At 47.6% G+C, this 21,567-nt stretch overlaps 1 protein-coding gene and 2 long non-coding RNA genes across 9 annotated transcripts in view; 1 reads left to right on the top strand and 2 right to left on the bottom strand.

Moving 5' to 3' along the window:
* Nucleotides 1-8,702: 8,702 nt before the first annotated feature.
* LOC135282642 (uncharacterized) lies at nucleotides 8,703-11,068 on the bottom strand. 2 transcript variants are annotated; one of them, XR_010348714.1, is made up of 6 exons: nucleotides 10,641-11,068; nucleotides 10,344-10,417; nucleotides 10,209-10,267; nucleotides 9,102-9,142; nucleotides 8,961-9,002; nucleotides 8,703-8,746 (listed from the first exon to the last, which is right to left on the bottom strand). It is a non-coding gene; the product is annotated as an uncharacterized LOC135282642 (long non-coding RNA). The 2 variants fall into 2 exon arrangements; XR_010348713.1 differs by lacking the exons at nucleotides 8,703-8,746; nucleotides 8,961-9,002; nucleotides 9,102-9,142 and having other exon boundaries at nucleotides 9,184-10,267.
* A 16-nt stretch (nucleotides 11,069-11,084) lies between these two features.
* Nucleotides 11,085-20,549, top strand: LOC135282640 (uncharacterized). 5 transcript variants are annotated; one of them, XR_010348706.1, is made up of 4 exons: nucleotides 11,085-11,137; nucleotides 11,273-11,335; nucleotides 12,076-15,775; nucleotides 17,535-20,549. It is a non-coding gene; the product is annotated as an uncharacterized LOC135282640 (long non-coding RNA). The 5 variants fall into 5 exon arrangements; XR_010348705.1 differs by lacking the exon at nucleotides 11,085-11,137 and having other exon boundaries at nucleotides 11,248-11,335; nucleotides 17,535-17,581; nucleotides 17,730-20,549; XR_010348704.1 differs by lacking the exon at nucleotides 11,085-11,137 and having other exon boundaries at nucleotides 11,248-11,335; nucleotides 17,535-17,629; nucleotides 17,730-20,549.
* Nucleotides 13,286-21,567, bottom strand: part of MMP17 (matrix metallopeptidase 17) — a 50,683-nt gene continuing 42,401 nt past the window's right edge. The window contains exons 7-10 of one of the 2 annotated variants that reach the window (XM_064392604.1): nucleotides 21,485-21,567; nucleotides 17,857-18,009; nucleotides 15,443-15,700; nucleotides 13,286-14,261 (exon numbers count right to left, since the gene is read on the bottom strand). In XM_064392604.1, the coding sequence (XP_064248674.1) occupies nucleotides 13,936-14,261; nucleotides 15,443-15,700; nucleotides 17,857-18,009; nucleotides 21,485-21,567 (820 nt within the window). In that variant the 3' untranslated portion in view covers nucleotides 13,286-13,935. Of the gene's footprint in view, nucleotides 14,262-15,442; nucleotides 15,701-17,856; nucleotides 18,010-19,494; nucleotides 20,821-21,484 lie in introns of those variants that run through there. The other variant, XM_064392605.1, reaches the window with a different exon arrangement.

Genomic DNA, 21,567 nt, shown 5'->3' with positions numbered 1-21,567 from the left:
GGCTGGGGATTTTTTATTCTAAATTTTAAAATGAGTTGAAAAACCTGAAAGGCAAACGTTACACACACACCTTTAGACCCGGTCAGCATACACTCGCACGTGCAGAGACAAGCGGATGTAGACGGTCGCTCGCACTCACGCAGACTCACACGCTCTTCAACTTACGTGCTCACTGCAGTCCTTACTTGAAACCCTGAAGAACGTGCTTCGACACATCATCCGGCTGCAGGTCCTAGACGTCAAATGGTAGATTCCGGGAAAATCGGTCAACTCGGGGACCTGTGAGACAACAGGAGGTGGTCAACGAGTGGCTATCTGACGGCTAGGACTTGTCCCTGCTCTGGGCCCCTAAGTTTTCTACCCAAAATCCCATAGAAGACAGATGAATGGTAAAGTTTTTATAATTGTTCTACCTAACTGTGACTACATGCCAGGGCAGGGCAGCTCCGACCGTAAGTGACGCAATGTAAGTACACACAATATAAGCCAACACGGGTACATACAGTACAAGTACATATGATATAAGCCAACATAATTACATGCCATACAAGTACATTCAATATAAGCCAATATAATTACATACCACGCAAGTACATGCAATATATGCCAACATAATTACATACAATATAAGCCAACATAGGTTCATACAATATAATTACATACAATATAAGCCGACATAGGTACATACAACATAAGCACAGACAATGTAAACCAGGACTTCAGATAACTCTCTGGAAGACGAATTCTTGAGCACCATACCCTTTGAGAAGATGGAACCTACAGAACTATGGCACTCACATGAGGAGGGTGTAAGACACTCCCTATAGAAGCCCAAGAGAATGGCACAGGAAGAAAAAGGCACTACCACAGCTCAGATGGAAGACTGATGAAAACATCTTGTCTACTTCTTCGTGTCTCAAAGAGTAAAAATGTAAAGATGGCAGAATAAGCGATGTCCAGGAAGGAACGCGAGTAAAATGTGGCCAATACGGCACGGAATGATGCCGATACGGCATCGAGATGTAACGAAGGCCTATGCATGGAAGATGATGCACACAGACTACACAACACAGACACCGTAACGTAGACAACATAACAAAGACACAGATAACATAACACAGACACAAGTGGAAACCGCCTGGCAGTTTCACTCAAGATTCCTAGTGCAAGATGAGCCAGAGGCCAAAGATGCCAAAGGAAAGTGAGTCCTATGGCAACAGCGTGTGATGATGAAATGCAACTCCTTAAAAGAGGTTAGCGCCAAAGCAGTTAAGAGGATGCTCGGGAGGCTCGGTAGGCCTAGAGAAGGAAGCAGAGACTGCCGGGTGATGGTGGCTATAGCTCTGGACCTGAAGGCGAGCTCCTCGGGAGAAAGATCCGCGATGACGTTGAGGGTCGAAGGAGGCTGACGACGCAAAGTTCACGAGAACGCGGAGATGGGTCGGAACTGCCCTGCCCGGCAAAGGCTCCGGTGAGGCCGAGGAGAAACCCTCTCCCTTTACTTCTGAGGGACCTGTTCCGCTACAGATTGCTCCGCTAAGCTAACATCAAATTGCCTCCTGTGATAGTAAAGCTTTTTCCCTTTCTCCCAACTACTTAGCTTTTGGAAGGCCCCAGCACTTAGCTTTTGGAAGATGACCTGACAAAATCCATCGCCAGTTGGACGTGGATGCTGACATGGTCTCGTGTGCTTCGGTAGTGCTCTCTCCAAACTTTGGCTACAAAGATCCTCGCGGTACCTAAGACAAAACAGAAAATGTGACTATTGACCTCAACAACAGTAATCCCTGGGACTCCTCCACACCACTACCCTGGCTCACCTCAAATCTTGATTTGACTCCAGAGTCTGCCTGGAAGGTACCTGCAAAAAAGAAAAGGTACACGCTTAGCATGCTGCTGCATAACGCTCGCCTATGAGTCGCTCCGCCTAAACAGCGACTCACCCGCTCCCCTCTGTTCCTTGGCACACCGAGGCCAGTGACGGCACCTGCGAAGAAACAAAGCAAAAAAGCATGCTGAGATAATGTGAAAACACAACCTCCCTAACCTGACAAATAAGCCAGAAGTACACCATAAGCTTGCACCCACCTGGCATCGGGCATCCTTGGCCAGCATGGGTTGCAAGTGGACCGCATAAAATAAAAAACCAATAGCGGATGCTTAGAGTTGCACCAGAAATTGAGACCCCAGGGACCAATGGTCACTGCTCACCTTGACTGCTGCTATATGGCTTTACTTCCTAAAAATAAAGAAAAAGAACAATATTGTAACACAGTCACCATTTACATTCCCCCTTGCAGAGACAGGGACTAACCTGATCGGGGGAAGCCACTCACCTGGGATAGGGCGTTGTGCCATGAATTTTATCCGTCTGTATCTGAAAGAAAGGCAGGACAAATGTCAAAGGGCTGCAGGACAACTTCACAGCTCCAGACACCTTGGGTCAACCTAGGGATACCATCCAGAGTCCAACTACACCCCACACTACAAATTTCAAGCCCCCAGGATTTGTCCTATTACACCAGGCTGTGCAGCAGGGCAGAGCAGCTCCGGCACAAATACGTGCAGACACCCGTGACACAGGACGGCACAAACAACGAGGACACAACAGGGACAGATATCTCTTGACAAGAAGAACTACAGCAAGGACTGAGAGAATGCAGAATGAAATGACTGAGGTGAGACTGACAGTGAGCTGATGAGGCTCAGAGAACCCTGGAGGAAGAATCTGCTAAGACAATGGTTTATTCCAAGAACTACAAAGATGGATGTCTGAGAATCCTACGGTCAGAATCCTCTACCTATCCTCACATTCTTACAAGTCCTAATCTGCCATAATGGATCCTTGCAATGCACAGCAGTACGTACAGCTCAGAACAAGACCTTACAAGACATTTGACTGGATGCTCCTAAAGAGAAATGCAATTCCAATGCCTGTCTGAGCTCCCGAGTCAGAAGTCCTATGGCATTGGTGCCAGGCCAAGAAATGCATGGATCAGAGATTCTAAGAGTGATGCCAGAGTTTCTGATGGGCCCCTCAAAGGGCTAAGATAGAAGATGTATGACATGGGACATATAAACAACACGAGGCATGTTAGACAAGTTTTACACACCGGGACTGCTCTACCCTGCACACCTCAGTACTGGGATCAAAAGTGACACTTTCCCTTTATGTGGCCTAAGGGGACACTTCTTAGATAGCCTCAGCCCCAAAGCTGACTCAAAAACCCCTCCCGGTGAGTCCCAACCCAGCAACCCCCTTTCCTCCCCTCTGTAGGTCATAGCCCTCGACTTATCTCTCAGATATCTGCGGATGCCAATCTGCATGAGGTGCAAAAGAAGGCCACCTTGCCATCTGGGAAGTTCCTGCTGTCACTGGGCTGCTGCCTCAAAGCTACATTAAAGAAAACAAAACATCAGTGTATGATCTTACCAGCACATTGCCCAAAACCCAACTCTTCCACTACTCACCGGAATGCCTGGCTCCTCAGGCCGTAAGCTTCAGCAACGCTTGGAGGCCGATGCCATCGTGGCAGGGTGTGCCTGGTTTAAGGGGAGACAGGGAGATGTGGCATTGCTGAAACCTGAGTGGACCCTCGCTCCTCCTCCCTATTCCCCGACTCACCCCAACTCCTCAGCATCTGCCGAAGGCCAGCCCGATGGCACCTTTAAACAGAAAGGTTCAGGGCTTCATCACGGAGTCCTGCAATACTTCCACAGGGCTCACAAGAGCAGCAAACCCGGTCCATCAGCCGGTTGGGGAGGGGGGCTTGGCGTACTCCAAATGGATTGCCTAAAGCACACAAACAAGAGTGAAGGCTTAGAGTTGCACCAGAAACTGTGACCCCAGCAATAACAACTGCTTCTGTCCACTGGTCACCGCTCACCTTGACTGCTGATATCAGTCTTTACCTCCTAAAAATAAAAACAAAGAACAGTGCTGTAACAGAGTTACCATTGACACTTCCCCTGCAGAGACAAACTGCGACTGACCTGCTCGGAGGAATCCCCCTCAGACAGGATGGGGTGCTCTGCCATGGATTTTATCCGTCTGCATCTGAAAGAAAGTCAGGACAAAAGTCAAAGGACTGCAGGATAACTTCACTGCTCCAGACACCTTGTGTCCATCTACAAATCCCATCTAGAATCCAACTGCACCCCACACTACAAATTTCAAGCCCCCAGGACTTGTCCTATCACACCAGATTATGCAGCAGGGCAGAGCAGCTCCAGCACAAATATGTGCAGACACCAGAGACCCAGGACAGGACGTGACAAACAATGGGGACACAACAGGGACAAATCTCATGGCAAGAGGAATGAGTGCAAGGAATGAGAGAACACAAGATGAGATGACTGAAGTGAGACTGATGGCGAGCTGATGAGGCTCAGAGAACCCTGGAGGAAGAATCTGCTAAGACAATGGTTTATTCCAAGAACTACAAAGATGGATGTCTGAGAATCCTACGGTCAGAATCTTCTACCTATCTTTGCATTCTCACAAGTACTAATCTGGCATAATGGATCCTTGCAATGCACAGCAGTACATACAGCTCAAAACAAGACCTTACAAGACATTTGACTGGATGCACCTAAAGAGAAATGCAATTCCAATGCCTGTGTGAGCTTCTGAGTCAAAAGTCTTATGGCATTGGTGCCAGGCCAAGAAATGCATGGATCAGAGATTCTAAGAGTGATGACAGGGTTTCTGTCAGGCCCCTCAAAGGGCTAAGGTAGAAGACATGAAACAGCCAAACAACACATAATGCACAATAGCCACGTGACACAACACACACCGGGACTGCTCTACCCTGCGCACCTCAGCACTGGGATCAAAAGTGACACTTTGCTTTTGTGTGGCCTCAAAGCAACATTTCCTGGATATCCTCAGCTCCAAAGCTGACTCAAAAATCCCTCCTGGTGAGTCCTGATATAGCAGCCCCCTTCCATCCCCTCCGTGAGTCATAGCCCTCAACTTATCTCTTGGCTGTCCAGGAACGAGAATCCACACCAGGTGCAAAGGAAGGCTAACAGGCTGTCTGGGAGGTTCCTGCTGTCAACGGGCTGCCATCTCCTAGTCCGTCAAGATAAAGGAAACCAGACATCAGTGCATCATCTTAGCAGCACATTGACCAAAACCCAACAATTCTGCTACTCACCGCCTCCTAAGGATGACCGGATCCTTGGGCCGCATGCTTCGGCAGTGCTTTGAGACCAATTCCATCATTGCAGGGTACACCTGGGTAAAGGGGAGACACGTCAGGTGGCACTGCTGAAACTTGAGCGGACCCCGGCTCCTCCTCACTACCTCCCCAACTCACTGGGACTCCTTGACCATTCCTGAGGGCTATCCAGAAGCAACCTTTAAATAGACAATTTCAAGGCTTCATCACAGGGTCCTGCAATTCCTCCACTGGGCTCACAAGAGCAGCAAACCCGGTCCATCGGCCGGTTGGTGACAGGGGCTTGGCATAACCTCAATGAGTTACCTAAGGCACAAAAACAAGAATGGATGCTTAGCGTTGCACCAGAACTTGAGACCAAGTTGTAACTTGAGCAGTTACAACTGCTTCTCTCCCATGCTCACCTTGCCCACTTCTCCTTGACTGCTGCTATATGGCTATAGTTCCTGAAAATAAAGAAAAAGAACAATGCTGTAACAGAGTCACCATTTACACTCTCCATGCAGAGACAAACAGTGACTGACCTGCTCGGGGGAACCCACTCACCTGGGATCGGGCACTCCGCCACAGATTTTATCCATTTGCATCTGAAACAAAGTTAGGACAAAGGTCAAAGGGCTGCAGGATAACTTCACAGCTCCAGACACCTTGGGTCAACCTAGGAATACCATCCAGAGTCCAACTACACAAATTTCAAGCCCCCAGGATTTGTCCTGTCACACCAGACTACGCAGCAGGGCAGAGCAGCTCCGGCACAAATATGTGCAGACACCTGTGACACAGGACAGGACGTGACAAACAATGGGGACACAACAGGGACAGAAGAAGGCAAGAAGGACTGCAAGGACCGAGAGATTGCAAAATGAGAGATCCGAGGTTAGACCAATGGCCAGCGGATGAGGCTCACAGAACCCTGGAGGAAGAAGATGCTAGCTGACTGATTTATTGCAAGAACTGCAAAGATGGATGCCCGAGAACCCTACGGTCAGAATCCCCTATGTATCCTTGCTTTCTTACAAGTCCTAATCCGCAATAATGGATCCTTGCGGGGTGCAGCTGTCCGTACAGCTCAGAACAAGACCTTCGAAGACATCTGACCGGAAGCTCCTAAAGAGAGATGCACTTCTCATGCCTATCAGAGCGCCTGAGACAAAAGTCCTATGGCATTGGTGCCAGGCCAAGAAATGCAGAGATCACAGATGCTAAGAATGATGCCAGGGTTTCTGGCAGGCCACTCAAAGGGCTAAGGTAAAAGACATGAGATAGACAAGGGACACCACACACACCGGGACTGCTCTGCCCTGCTCACCACAGTACTGGGATCAAAAGTGACACGTTCCCTTTATGTGGCCTTAAGACGACATTTCCTGGATATCCTCATCTCCAAGCCTGACTCAAAACACCCTCCCAGGGAGTCCTGACACAGCAGCCCCGCATCATCCCCTCTGTGAGTCATAGCCCTCAGCATATCTCTTGGATGTCCAGGAATGAGAATCCACATCAGGTACAAAGGAAGGCCACCAGGCTGTCTGGGAGGTTCCTGCTGTCACTGGGCTGCCGTCTCCTAGTCTGTCAAGATAAAGAAAACCAAACATCAGTGCAGCATCTTAGCAGCACATTGACCAAAACCCAACAATTCTGCTACTCACCGCCTCCTAAGAATGACCGGATCCTTGGGCCGCATGCTTCGGCAGTGCTTTGAGACCAATTCCATCATTGCAGGGTACACCTGGGTAAAGGGGAGACACGTCAGGTGGCACTGCTGAAACTTGAGCGGACCCCGGCTCCTCCTCACTACCTCCCCAACTCACTGGGACTCCTTGACCATTCCTGAGGGCTATCCAGAAGCAACCTTTAAATAGACAATTTCAAGGCTTCATCACAGGGTCCTGCAATTCCTCCACTGGGCTCACAAAAGCAGCAAACCTGGTCCATCGGCCGGTTGGTGACAGGGGCTTGGCATAACCTCAGTGAATTACCTAAGGCACAAAAACAAGAATGGATGCTTAGCGTTGCACCAGAACTTGAGACCTCAGCAGTTACAACTGCTTCTCTCCCATGCTCACCTTGCCCACTTCTCCTTGACTGCTGCTATATGGCTATAGTTCCTGAAAATAAAGAAAAAGAACAATGCTGTAACAGAGTCACCATTTACACTCTCCATGCAGAGACAAACAGTGACTGACCTGCTCAGGGGAATCTACTCACCTGGGATAGGGCGTTGTGCCATGGATTTTATCCATTTTGCATCTGAAACAAAGTTAGGATAAAAGTCAAAGGGCTGCAGGACAACTTCACAGCTCCAGACATCTTGGGTCAACCTAGGGATACCATCCAGAGTCCAACTACACCCCACACTACAAATTTCAAGCCCCCAGGATTTGTCCTATTACACCAGGCTATGCAGCAGGGCAGAGCAGCTCCGGCACAACTACATGCAGACACCAGTGACACCGTACAGGACGGGACAAACAATGGGGACACAACAGGGACAGGAATCTCTTGGCAAGAGGAATGACTGCAAGGACCGAGAGAATGCAGAATGAAATGACTGAGGTGAGATTGTTGGTGAGCCGCTGAGACTCAGAGAACCCTGGAGGAAGAAGATGCTAATGGAATTATTTCTTCCAAGAACTGCAAAGATGGATGCCTGTGAATCCTGAGGTCAGCATCCTCTACCTATCCTCGCATTTTTACGAGTCCTAATCCGCAGCAACGGAGCCTTGCGGGGCACAGCTGTGCGCACAGCTCAGAATGAGACCTTCAAAGACATCTGACTGGATGCGCCTAAAGAGAGATGCGATTCTGATGCCTGCCTTGGCTCCCGAGTCAAAAGTCCTGTGGCGTTGGTGCCAGGCCAAGAAATGCAGAGATCACAGATGCTAAGGATGACGCCAGGGTTTCTGTTAGGCCCCTCAAAGGTCTAAGATAGAAGATGTGTGACGTGAGACATATAAACAACGCATAAAGCACGTTAGACAAGTGACACAACACACACCGGGACTGCTCTACCCTGCACACCTTAGCACTGGGATCAAAAGTGACACTTTGCTTTTGTGTGGCCTCAAAGCAACATTTCCTGGATATCCTCAGCTCCAAAGCTGACTCAAAAATCCCTCCTGGTGAATCCTGACACAGCAGTCCCCTCCCACCGCCTCTGAGTCACAGCCCTCAACTTATCTCTTGGTTGTCCAGGAACGAGAATCCACACCAGGTGCAAAGGAAGGCTAACAGGCTGTCTGGGAGGTTCCTGCTGTCACCGGGCTGCCGTCTCCTAGTCCGTCAAGATAAAGAAAACCAGACATCAGTGCATCATCTTAGCAGCACATTGACCAAAACCCAACAATTCTGCTACTCACCGCCTCCTAAGGATGACCGGATCCTTGGGCCGCATGCTTCGGCCGTGCTCTGAGACCGACGCCGTCGTCACAAGGTACGCCTGGGTAAAGGGGAGACGAGGTGATGTAGCACAGCTGAGAACTGAGCGGATCCCGGCTCCTCCTCACTACCTCCCCAACTCACTGGGACTCCTTGACCATTCCTGAGGGCTATCCAGAAGCAACCTTTAAATAGACAATTTCAAGGCTTCATCACAGGGTCCTGCAATACCTCCACTGGGCTCACGAGAGCAGCAAACCCGGTCCATCGGCCGGTTGGTGACAGGGGCTTGGCATAACCTCAGTGAATTACCTAAGGCACAAAAACAAGAATGGATGCTTAGCGTTGCACCAGAACTTGAGACCTCAGCAGTAACAACTGCTTCTCACCACTGCTCACCTTGCTCACTTCAGCTTGACCGTCGCTATATGGCTTTACTGCCTAAAATAAAGATAAAGAACAATGCTGTAACAGAGTCACCATTTACACTCTCCATGCAGAGACAAACAGTGACTGACCTGCTCGGGGGAACCCACTCACCTGGGATAGGGCGTTGTGCCATGGATTTTATCCATCTGCATCTGAAAGAAAGGCAGGACAAAAGTCAAAGGGCTGCCGGACAACTTCACAGCTCCAGACATCTTGGGTCAACCTAGGAATACCAGAGTCCAACTACTCCCCACACTACAAATTTCAAGCCCCCAGGATTTGTCCTGTCACACCAGACTACGCAGCAGGGCAGAGCAGAACAGCTCTGACACAAATACGTGCAGACACCCGTGACACAGGACAGGACGGGACAAACAATGGGGACACAACAGGGACAGGAATCTCTTGGCAAGAGGAATGACTGCAAGGACCGAGAGAATGCAGAATGAAATGACTGAGGTGAGATCGATGGTGAGCCGCTGAGGCTCAGAGAACCCTGGAGGAGGAGGATGCTAATGGAATTATTTCTTCCAAGAACTGCAAAGATGGATGCCTGTGAATACTGTTGTCAGAATCCTCTACCTATGCTCATATTAAAGAAGATATAACAGATGCTAAGAATGATGCCAGTTTTCTGAATGACTCCTCAAATGGCTACGGTGAAAGACATGAGACACGCAAACACATACGATCTTATCAACTCCAGGACATTACAATCCATGGCTGGAAAAGATGGATGGTGATATGGCCGGGAGCAAGGCCTCAAAACATGTCCCACTCGACGCTTCTGCGATGTGACTCGGAAACACGGCAGAGACCGCCGGTAAAAGAACAAACGATATTGGCATCATGCAGAGAAGTGCGAGCGTTCGAGAACCTAGGGATGACGGCTGATGGTTGTGGTAAGGGCCTCGAGGGGAAAAAGGCAGAGATATCTGATCCGAGGGGCCCCAAAGACACACTAGGTAACACAGTATACACCAGACAACACAACAAACTGGAACTGTTCTGCACTGCACACCCTACAGCTGTTATCAAAGGTAGAGCCTCTCCCTCTAGGTGTCTTAAGAGGGCCCTGAGAGGGCATTGCTTTTCCCCCTGCTAATTTTTAAATCTGTCCCAGGAATTTCCAACCCACTACCCTCCTATCATCCCATCTCCAGGCTGTGGCCCCCAACTTATCTTTTGGATGACCGATGATGTGAGTCCACACTGGACCTGAAATGAGTATGCCTCAGAGCACCTCTGCCACAATCGCCTGTTAACCTCTCAGTCAGCTGCAATTAAGTAAACCAAAAACAACATATGAGCTTTGTGTTATGTGGGCCAACTCCCAGCAAGTCGGCTACTTGCCCTCTCCTGAGTGTGCCTAGGTCCTTGAGTCTCTGGCTTCATACTGAGTCCAAGGGTGTTATTATGAGTGGCACCTGGGTTAGAGAGAGAAAGTTACATAGCATTTCTCTGACTGCAGTGGATGAGCTTGTGTGCTGCAAGACATGTGAATGCCTCTGCTACGCTTGTGAAAAGCCTTGGGGGGCCCGCAAATAGACACTGTTTCTTGCCCTGCTGCCTTCAAAACCACCCACAGTAACTCCTAACTGGAGTTATTAAAAGCTCTTAATTCTCCCTCTCCTAGTCACAACGCTTAACTCATTTGAAGCTTCAATCTCAAATATCATCTTGGACACAGAGTAAATCCCTTTTGTGACGTTATGAATCTGCTGAAGAAAGTACTCCACTTGACACAATCTGGAATTTCAAAAAGTTGCATTCCTCCTAAAAAGAAGAAAAAAAACAGAAACAAAAACAAAAAAAACACCCCAAGAACAAAAGCAGAAATTACAAAAGCACCTTACCACCCCTGAACCCACAATCCAAAAAATCATGAACTTAGATACTCTCTATGCTGTTTTCCTCACAGCATCTTCAAAGCTTCTGTTGCTTTACATACCCAAAAGCACCTGCTGAGAACAAGCTGATATAAGCTGAAAGAGCCTCTTCACAGAAATAAGAGGAGAGCTCTTACCTTAGCAGATCCCAGAGAGGGAATAAAGCCCCTTAGCAAAGGCTGGGGTTAATATACCCCTGATGGGGTCCGCCTCTCTTGCCACAGCACCTGGGAAAAGGGAGGGGGTAAATCCCACCAGGTATAAAAGCTCTCAGAGGGGCTGCAGCTGTTTGGCTTCTCTGACTTGAATTAAAGAGGAGTAAAGGGTTCAATATTGAAGAAAACTCTTCAGCAAAATGACCTCAAAAAAGTATTTTCTTTTTTGCTACAACAGCTTTGAGCAACAGGGCAGAAAACTACTAAGAAATAAAATTTTGTGCTTTGGCATCATAGTCAGGTAAGTTGGATAATTTAGTGTTGACTTAATTATTCCTTAGTGATTAATAAGTAATACTCCATATATGACTAAGTAGGGTAGAGAAGAATAGTAATGATATGAATGGTGTAAGTCTCATTAGGGCTATCTATATTATAAATGAAAATAAGAATTTGTTTGGTTTTGGGAATTCTGCCCATATAAGAGGTCTGAAAATTAGTATTTTGCAGTTTGATATTTTCAAATGAGGTAATTTTGGTATTTTAGAAATTGATATCCTGGTATTTTGAAATGGAATTATTTTTTATTTTAGAACTTGGTATTCTGGTATTTTGATATGGGGTTATTTTGGTATATCTGAACTTGTTGTTCTGATGTTTTGAAACTAGGTTGCTTTGGTATTTCGGAACTTGGGTTAGGTTAAAATTCTGATATTTTAAATCTGAGACTTTGAAACCTGGTTTTGTTTGGTATCTTGAAATTGGGTTCCCTATTATTTTGAAACTAGGTTGTTCTGGCATTTTGAAATTTAGTTTTTTATAGGCCGGTTTGTTTGGTATTTTTGTAGGCCAAGTTTTTAATGGTTTTTTTGGCTGGGGGTTTGGTATTTTTGTGAGCTCAGCTTTTAACATTGTTGTAACCTGTGGGTTTATTTGATAACCTGTGATTAGCAGCGGTTTGGGGCATCCTAGTTCTGTGTCCTGGTTTCATTTAACTTCTTTCACTACAATTAACCTGGCATGGGAACTATTAAATTGCAGGATATACTTCCTGAAACAGATACAAATTCCAGCTGCAGCAAAGCCCACCACTGCATTTAGAAACCCTTCAGCAAAAACACTGGAAAAGCAAAGCTGATGTCTGGTGAGCGGGAGCTCCAGAGGATTGACGTAAACATGGGGAATGAGCAGACAGTGAACAGCTTCCACTGCCTTTTGTTCTAGCTGCTACTGCAATATCTCCCACAGCCCCAGCAGCCTCTGCTTGGCCCGACTGGTAGAGGTGGGATGGGGAGCTGCTCTGAACAACAGCGGCAGCTTCACTCAGCAGAGGGAACTGCTATGCCTGAGATTTTTTTGCTTGTATCTTTTTAAAGGCTCTTTAGTGGTTTAATGGGATGTTTCATTGACTCATGACCCATCAAATCATGTTGTAGCACACCTGTGAGTGCTTGGGACTAATTAAAAATGCAAATAGCAGAGGGAAACTCGAGGTGACCCCCTTTTTCTGTCCAAATGCAACTGTGTACTTTTTCTGCCTTTCCGCTGTGCCACAGAGAGCTTTGGATTACACCTGACACCAGGGCCATTGGAGCAGCCTTGGGTCCCACAGTGACACTGTCTGCTCCGTGTCTCCCTGAGAAGCTGGCCTCGGCAGGGCAGCAAAAGACATTTGTGCAGGGGCTTTGCAGAAGCAGGGCAGAGATGAAGACTACGTCCCAGCGGCCTCTGCCCATGACAACAGCACCTTGACAACAGCAGACTCGAGGACCCTGGCTTCTTTGACATCTCATCCAAGTTCTCACTCACTATTTTCAAGGACCCTCAGATGCCCAAATCACACCACAGAAAATTGATAAACGGTGAGGAATAAACCCAAACAGAAACATCGTAATGCAGCACTTGACCTTGGCCTCTGCCACTCCAAACTCCTGTCAGAGGCATCAAAAGGAATTTGAGCTGATTGCGCAGCATCTTCCCTGCTCCAGCCCATCCTTTGCAGCACAGGTATGGCAGAGTCACAGACAAATGCAATACATCTTGATTCCTCCCAAAACATAAGCCAACCTGACACAGGGATTCTGCGAGACCAAGAATTTGTGCGCACAGATTAGTTGGGGGCAATGGTTGTAACTGTATCTCATTTGGCTGCACTGCTCCTCATCCAGAGGTGAGAGGCTGCTAAGAGCCTCAGCAGGCAGTACCTTGCTGCAGGTATCAGTCTTGATCTGGCACAGGACTGGGAGATCTCCATGTAGGCGGCCAAGGTTTATTAGAGAAATTGTTAAATTACAATGACTTGTATACAAAGATAAGCTGCAGTGCCTTCTGAAAGGCAAAGGTGCTTCTGACCCATAGAGACTGATATAGGTTACCCAGACACCAGTGACTACAGCAGGCTTGACAGTAAATAATGATCACCTTGTAGTTCATCTTAGTGGAGTCACAATTTCTTCTACCTAGTACATCCAATGGGATGTGTACATTGTATCAGCACATAACTACACCTCCTGCCGGCTGTCTTTCTGTCACCATCTATCTCAACAGCATCTCTTCTGTCCCCGCTCCATCCCGGGAGCTATCCCCTCCCTCATTTGCTGTGTTTAAAAATCTAGAGCAACACATCTCTATGAAGCATTTCTAAATTCAACATGAGGCTGCTCTCATCTTTAACTGAATGGGGGAATAGGAAGATGCAGAACTCAACTCTTATTAGACCTTTAAACTAAAATTAAGAAGAAAGAAAACCCCAAAACAAAATCACTGTTCATTTCTCATGGAGAATTCAAACCCTTCACTGGTATGTTCCTAGGAATGTTTTTTTTTCTGCTTGCAACAGTTAGCAATCACAGAGCTGTATCCCAGAGCACTGTGACATTGTCCTGCTGGTGAGATGAGCCGTCAGAGGGCCACACAGAACAGTGCTGCTGTCCACACAGCCAGCACGAGGCTGGCAGTCAGTCTGGGTATGGGGTGGGGGCGCAGGGATGGGGTGCCCGAGGTGCAGGAGCAGACCTCGTAGCCATTCTTCGAGCGGCTCTCGTCGTGCTGTCCCGGCCTGGAGCGCGCTCCTGTCCTGCTGCTCCCGGCTGCCTCGGGGGCATCAGCCTGCATGTCACTGCACACCAGCCAGTCCCTGGCGATGGACTGTGGGTATCTGGGCTGCACCTCCAGATCACTGTCCAGCACCTTCCAGTACTCCTTGCCCTTGAAGAAGTAACTTGCACCTGCAAAGAGACCAAAACCCAAACACGAGGTGAGTAGCAGTGGATGCCGTCCCAGAGGAAGGTCAGAGGAGCACTTGGAGCAGCAGAGGAGCATTCCCACCCCAGCTGAGGCCCGGGGAGCAGAGGCGCATGAGATATCACTGCTTGTTATCAACATCCCCTCTCGCTGCAGGAGGGATGCTCCAGAAGGGAAGGTAATGCTGTGCCTGCCCAGGATCTCTCACATCAGCAAGGAGCCACCAGCGGCTGGAGGTCACCTGCTCTGTGTCGAGTCCCAGAGCAGATATGCCTCCCAGTACTGTGCGTGTGTAGCATCATGGCCCTGTGAACCCACAGCTGGACACATCATGCTCTACTCTTCTTCTTGTAATAGGGCATGGTAAAGCTGGAGACCCCACTATCCATTAATGACTTGGGGTGTGTGCTTCTGACCCTGGGCTCAGAAAAATAATCTGAGTCTGACAGGGCCTTGGGAACCTTCTGCTTTAGGTGCATATTTTCCACTCTGAACTGGGAGGCTGTAAATTCTCTAAGCAGGCCCCATGCTCAGGAGGACTCCTACCTATGGGAATGTCACTCTCAATAGCTTTGGAAATTCAGCTTAAAAAGTCTCTGGAAGTAGCCTTCCCCTCTGCCTGGTTTAGTGATTGCCATTACACTGTTAGGTAGCCAGTAAATAAACCTTGGAAGTGCCACTTTGTTGTGAGTGAATAGCTGATTGTAAATATCTCCTGTGACAAAGTTTTTGTGGTCTTTTCAGGGGAAAGAAACCACTGAGAAATCTCAACAGACAATAAGTTGTAACTCGGGGAAAACATCTTTAAAAGTATTTTCTGTCTGCATCCTCATATATGCAGCCAAAAATTCAACGACAACAAGACTGGCAAGTAACAAATCAGCCCATACTAGGATAAAAATCACATGTCAACTGTGTTCTTTCAACGAAGTGCAACAATTATCCCCCCAGGATATTTTTGTTGCCTGTTTAAAATAACAAAGTCCTCTAGTGAGCAGTATGGGGAACTCTGGCTGGAATCGCACCTCCCTCTTCAGCTTCCAGTCACCAGGAACGTCCTATCAGGGCTCAGCGTTTGTGTTGGCAGGCAGGGGAGAAGGGGCTACAGCTCAATAGAGCACTGATTTCCTTTGCCGTGCTTTTTTAAACTGCCATATGGACTCACCATCTGACCACCTCATGGCATCATCTAAAGGGCTGGGTATTCCCTTCCACGGAATGGCCTCTGAAGGATAGCCGGGATCCATCCTCCGCTCATGGTCATCGTAGCACCAGTAGAGGGTGTCCTTAAAGAAATAAGTCTTGTCATTGTGAGCCCAGGAGAAAGCAGCATCGATTCCTCCCAGGGGCAGGCCAAAGTCTGAGATGGGCCGTGGGTACCCTTCCTCCACATTGTTGTCTTTGAAGACCCAGTATCTGTCTCCTGTGGAAAGGAAACAAGCACAGAAAAAAATCACATTTGTTTCACAGCCAAAACCAGTATTTCTGCACAGATGAGGTGAGCTAATGTTTTGTTATCTACTGTGGTACAAAGTCTCGGGGTTGAGCTCTGGGCAGTTAAGGATGGAAATAGGAAGGGGTCATCCCATGGGGGTTTCTGGTTTCCTCCCCCCCCCCATGGGGGGGAACCTCTGGCTTTGAATAGCTACTTTGTCAGGCTGTCCATGGACATAGCCCTGCTTTGCTGCTGAAAGCGTGACTGTCCCAGGACAAGAACACACTGACAGCGTCAGTACAGCTGTCACTTTTATATATTTCATGGAGGCATTTGATTTTCTGTCCCTTGGATTTCTGCCTGATATCCAAAGAAACAAAGCAGCTTTTGTGGGCAAACTGGGCACTTTCTGCAGGCTATGTGGCTCCTGAGAAGCCAAGTTTAGTCCACTTTGGAAGAGAAATAACCACTTTCTAGGGCCAGATGGGCTGAGAGACCTGTTCATTATGAGGATGCAGAGGGACTGGATACATCCCATACAAGCAGCTCACTGCTCTTCAAGGGTCTTACACAGCTGCCCCTTCAGTCTGACCTTGGGCAAGAAAGAACAAGCAAATGAACCCACATGTCTCACTTTGTTCATAGTTCTCTAACCACTGGGACAGTCTTTCTTCTTCCACAACACCTATTTAGGAACATGCAGTGCCCTTTTGGGTATCACATAGCCTATTTTAAGGAACAGTGTTTCTCATTCCTTAGTTTTCTGAAATATCTGAGGAGGCCCTTAAATGGATGCCCATGTATCAGCAGCAGGACCTTAGAGGCCAAGGTAATTTGTGTTCTTTGGTTTCTGTCCAGGGATCAATGAAATAGTGCTGGAGGGAGAGAATATATAGCTGGAAAGAAAATTCTGAGATTGTGTTGGGAGCTAGGCAGGACTAACACACACAGAGAATGCATGTCTTGGCACATTCCAGATGTGCCACATGTACAGATGTGCATGTGGCACATCTGGAATTCCAGCCTCCTGAGCAGCTTGGAGGAGCCCCTAGACCTGTGCTCCTGGTTGGTTGTATGTTCATTCCCAGCAGGGAGAGAAGGAAGTGACTGAGGACCGCTGTTGTCTGCAGATCTGACTGGGAGGATCTAGAGCCAGGCATAAGGGGGTGGCACACTCCTTAAGCTGGCCCCATTCCCTCTGGGAAAGCAGAGCAGGGCAGGCTGCCTGAGGCAGAGCCTTCCATAAGCTGTTCCATGGAGAGATGCAGGGCTCAGTGTGCTGGTGGTCCAGGAGGGTGTTGGCTACACTTGGAAAGGCCTTCTGCAAGCCTAGGGGCTTCTGTGGGACATGAGCCATCTCTCTGGCCTGGCTGGGGGAACTGAAACCAAATTACTGCTTCCAGAAGTGCTTGGTTCAGCACTTTTGAAACAGATAATTGCACCACGTTCCAAGCAGAACGGTCGGGAGACAAAAAGCAATTTCCAAACGGGAAGAATACAGGGCTGGGATGTGTTTAGCACTTCAAGTGCACAACCTTGGTGAAAAGAGAGTCAGGGCTTGCCAGGGTCTTGGGTGACATTGAGTGCACGGGTGGCATCTAACCAGCACAGGTAGATGGTCTTGGACATTTTTTATAGAAACCAAGACCTAAACTGTTCCTCCAGCTCTTCGGAAATAAAAGCTTGCAAGTTTTTTTTAAATAAGAAGAGATAATTATATTAGTAATTTTAAGAAAAAAAACAGAGTAACAGAAATATAATTATTAAAACTGAAGGTCTTCAGTTTCATTTTTATTCCCTCTCTGACTTTTTCTTTTCTCAGCAACAAATACTGAAAAGAGAAAAGGTCAAAGGAGGAAGGCACCACCTGTGAGTGTGTGTAGGGGTAGTTCCTGCTTCTGTTTCATTCTTGAGAAGGTCAGATTTTTGTTACATTTGGCTGAACTTTATCTTCAATGACATTTCCCCCATTTTCTGGGGAACATGACCATTACCTTTTGCTTGCCCTCCCTGCCAGCTCATTTCTCCTGGCCTTACTCACGGACAACAGGATTCAGACCGGCACTCGAGATGTTTAGCATGTGGCACTGGTGTCTCCTGCCTAGCACCGCGTTCTATACCTCCAGCACCATGTTTGCTCTCACCTTTGAAAAAGACAATCTTGTGGTCACTAGTTCTCTCGTAGACTGCGTCCAGGCTGTCCAGGTTGAGCGGCAAGCCCCGCCAGAAACGGTGAATCTGAGCCGGCTGGAGGGAGACCAAGTGCTTATTGCGAGTCAGTCTCCAGAAGTACTTGCCTGGAGGGACAGACTGGACATTACTGAACCACACTCAACCCACCTTCCCTGGGGGGTGAATGTCGGGTGGGTGGCAGCAGCAGGAAGCAAAGCATGTGAGATGGGAGGCATTCTTTAGAGTCATCCTGCTTTCCAGCAGCAGCTGCAACTGCTTTCTATTTCTGGCAGTCATTAGAAGAAATCCCTTTCTTTTTTGGATTAAAATAATCCTCTGGACATTGCACTGGAGCTGTTATACTCCTGGCCACAGTGTGAGGCTCTTCCCTCCCTCTCTGCTTGGGACCTCCTGCAAGCTGGTGGGACCAGGCACTGCCAGTCTTAAGCAAAAGCTTCCAAAAAAAATATCCCTGTTCCTCCTCTCCTGGAGCAGCCACAGCTTCCTGCACACAGGATGTCCTGCTGCTTTCATGTTTGGAAATGTCTAGGATGTTACAAAGAAACAGAAATACCAGACGAGTTGTTTTGTAGTGAAGAAAAGGAGTGAGAAAATAAAGGAGGAAGAAAACATCTGAATAGATCTGGAAGGGTTGAGGTGGGGAAGGAGGCAGTTAAGGACTTAGGTACCATCTAGAGGTGCAGCATACTAAGCAGAGACTGCAGTCCTGTGGAGCTTCTAGGACGAATGTACTGGTGGTGCCAGCAAATGCACTTCAACACCTGCAGCAGCACTGCCCCATCTAGGAAAGAGTATTTTGGGGATTTCTGAAATGTTTTGGATAGTGTAAAAGAAAACAGATTTATTCTTTGTGGGAAGGATGACAAACTTTTTCCTGCTGAAAGAGCCTTATACGGGATTTCCCGAGGAGTCAATGGTTTTCAGGGGCAACTCCAAACCCAATTTTGTGTTGGTTCTGGGATTCTCGGCCTTTCTGCCACACATTTCATGCTGTGTTTTCTCCAGAGAGCTCCACACAGTGACATGAGCCAGAGCAAGATGTTTAGGAGGCAACTCTCAACTTTGTCTTGTATTGTTATTGTCCATTAGAAATTATGGCACATTATTTGCGCCTGGTCTTGCATGAATTTCTGGGGGGACATAAGCAATAGAAACCAAAGATGCATCTTCAGATTTCTATGTCCCACACACTCACCTTTTTTTCTCCAGAGCTGGCAAATTGTGACACCAGCTTTTAAAATTTTACAGAAGTTGGATCCTAGCCTAATAATGCAGGATACAAGACACTTTAACATCTGCAGAGAGGGAGTTTTATTCTAATTATAAGGCTTTTTATCATATTCTCGTTCTTCTGCTCCAGATTGCTTATTTTCTCTGTCTTACTGAAACAGAAATTAATAATAATAATCCAATATGGTAGGAATTGCCATAATTACAGATTCTTTTTAAGAATACAAAAAAATCCTGAGGATTCAAATTTGGTGGCCATTTTACATCAATGGAAACATATGTAATTAAATAAAGATGATTGCTGCATCTGTAATTAGCAAGGCACTAGACAAGGTCAGATTTCCACTTTTTTAGCAAGAAATCCAGCTCAACTTAATTCCTTCTTTAGCAGATCAACACCTAAACTTCCAAGTGCCCTGGGCTCATTGCAGACACAAAGGGAAGCCTCAATACTTTTGACACTTTGTCCCTTTGCAAGTTTTGGGCTCAGCTGGTTAGGCACTGCAGCAGGGAAACCTTGAATCTACCCCAAAAGTCAGGAATAAATAGCCTGAGCTGTTGGTGACTTTGGTTGGGTTTTTATAAGCTATCAGGAAGAAGAAAGAAAATAAAGCACTTAAGTAGCAAGGAATTCTGAATGAGACAGCCCCAGTCTGCCTGGGCTCATGGTCTGCCATGGCCCAGCCTGCTCACCAAAGTGCTGCTGTTGCATGGATGATCATCAGCTGAAGCCAGATCCATGGGAAAACTGCTGCCATTAGCATGCAGAAATAATTTTAAAAAACCACCAAAAGAACAACCTCATATTTGTTTAAAAACCTCAATTTAAACCCTTCTCTGAGCTGAAAAACTGAACACGATGAAAGCCGAGTGTGAGGTCCTGCTGCACCAAGATATGGACGATGGGTTGAGGCAATTGCTTGCTTTAATTTCAGGTAATTTTGATCCCAGCTGTGTTCCACACTCTCCAGACTTTGGCAAGACTGCTGCACACACCATGCAGACGCACACACAGGCCAAACGTGTTTAAAACTTTGGGAGTCTGTGGTGAGGCACCTTCATCAAAGTAAGTAGTGATTCCAAAGAGCAGAGAACCACCATTACCTTCAAAACAACAAGCCTGTGAGGTCTGGGGAGCTCCAGTCCTGGTGCCTTCGTGGTGGCTTCTTTCCATCTAGGGAGCCAGCAGGACCAGCTCAGAACAAAATGCCTACCGGGGGACAAAACTCAGCACTAGAGATTATTTACTCTGCCCCAGAGGTGACATCCCCTCTTCTTGGTGCACAGGATGGTTCAGGGGGCAACAATGGGAGCTGCAAGTAAAGTGCTGGCAGCAGATGTGCAGCTGGCATCCACTGACCCGGTGCTTTTTACATCTGCTTTTTGGCCTGCAATAAATATATCCAAAAATAGACACTGCAATGTATTTCTCTTTACTTCATCAATTTTTCCCCTCTGAGGGACAGACAGCTGTTTATCCTGACACCAGTTAATGTCTTTGAGTTTCCCTTCATCACTGTGTCTTTTTGGAGCTGGCATCTGAACAAATAATGTTGTGGAACAGTCCCCATATTGTGCTTCAGAGCACAGGCAACACCAAATTCTCTGGAGCACTTTTGCTGTTCTTGCTTGTGACCCAAGGCTCACGCTGTGATACCCAGATGCCAGGATGCTGCTGCTCATCCCTGGAGATGAAAATACTTCTGCTTACTTGGTGGATGGCTTTGGGGTGGCCAAACAGTGGCCATGGATGCAAAGAAACACCCATGGGCATGTTTACATCTTGTAAAGGAGAGAAAGCAAACCCAGAGAGTCCAACCTGCACAGGCTCGGCTGAGCTAAAAAGGCACAGATGGGATCCTCATCAGCAGCTGGGCATCCCAGGAACACAGTGCCAGCAAGTGTTCACTGGCACAAAACCAGATGGTCCTCAATTGTGTACACACTGTCTTTGAGAGATGTACAGCAAGCAGAATTAGGGAAGGTGAAGCGTGGGAGGAAAGGAAGGCTGGAGGTATCCAGGAAGAAAGCAGTGGAGTGTTGTTGCTGTTCTGCTCATCCTTGGTTCAACCTCAATTTTGACTTTTTGGTAGCACAAATGTCAGACTTTAGTCCTTCACCGGGCAGTCCAGTGTGACAAATCAGAGTAAAAACTGCTGTGCTGGATTGTCACCAGTCTGGCCACACACTCAAGTATGAGATGCCTCCCTGGGTCTGTGGGAGCAGCACACAAACTCCAGCCAGCTCATCCTCACCACCCACTCCAGCCCATCCCACACTGCACTGCCTCTGGTGCTGCCACATCAAAGCCACTGCAGGGTGGCACAGGCACAGACCCCTGGCGCTCACCTTTGAAGAAGAAAGCCTCTCCCCGGATCTGGGCCACTGCATCGAAATGTGTGTTACACCTGTTGGGCACGTCCCGCCTGAGC

The sequence above is a fragment of the Passer domesticus genome, chromosome 17, assembly GCF_036417665.1.
Source record: "Passer domesticus isolate bPasDom1 chromosome 17, bPasDom1.hap1, whole genome shotgun sequence".
Lineage (NCBI taxonomy): Eukaryota > Metazoa > Chordata > Aves > Passeriformes > Passeridae > Passer > Passer domesticus.
Note: the sequence above shows the minus strand (reverse complement) of the source record. Positions and strands in the feature narration are given on the sequence as shown.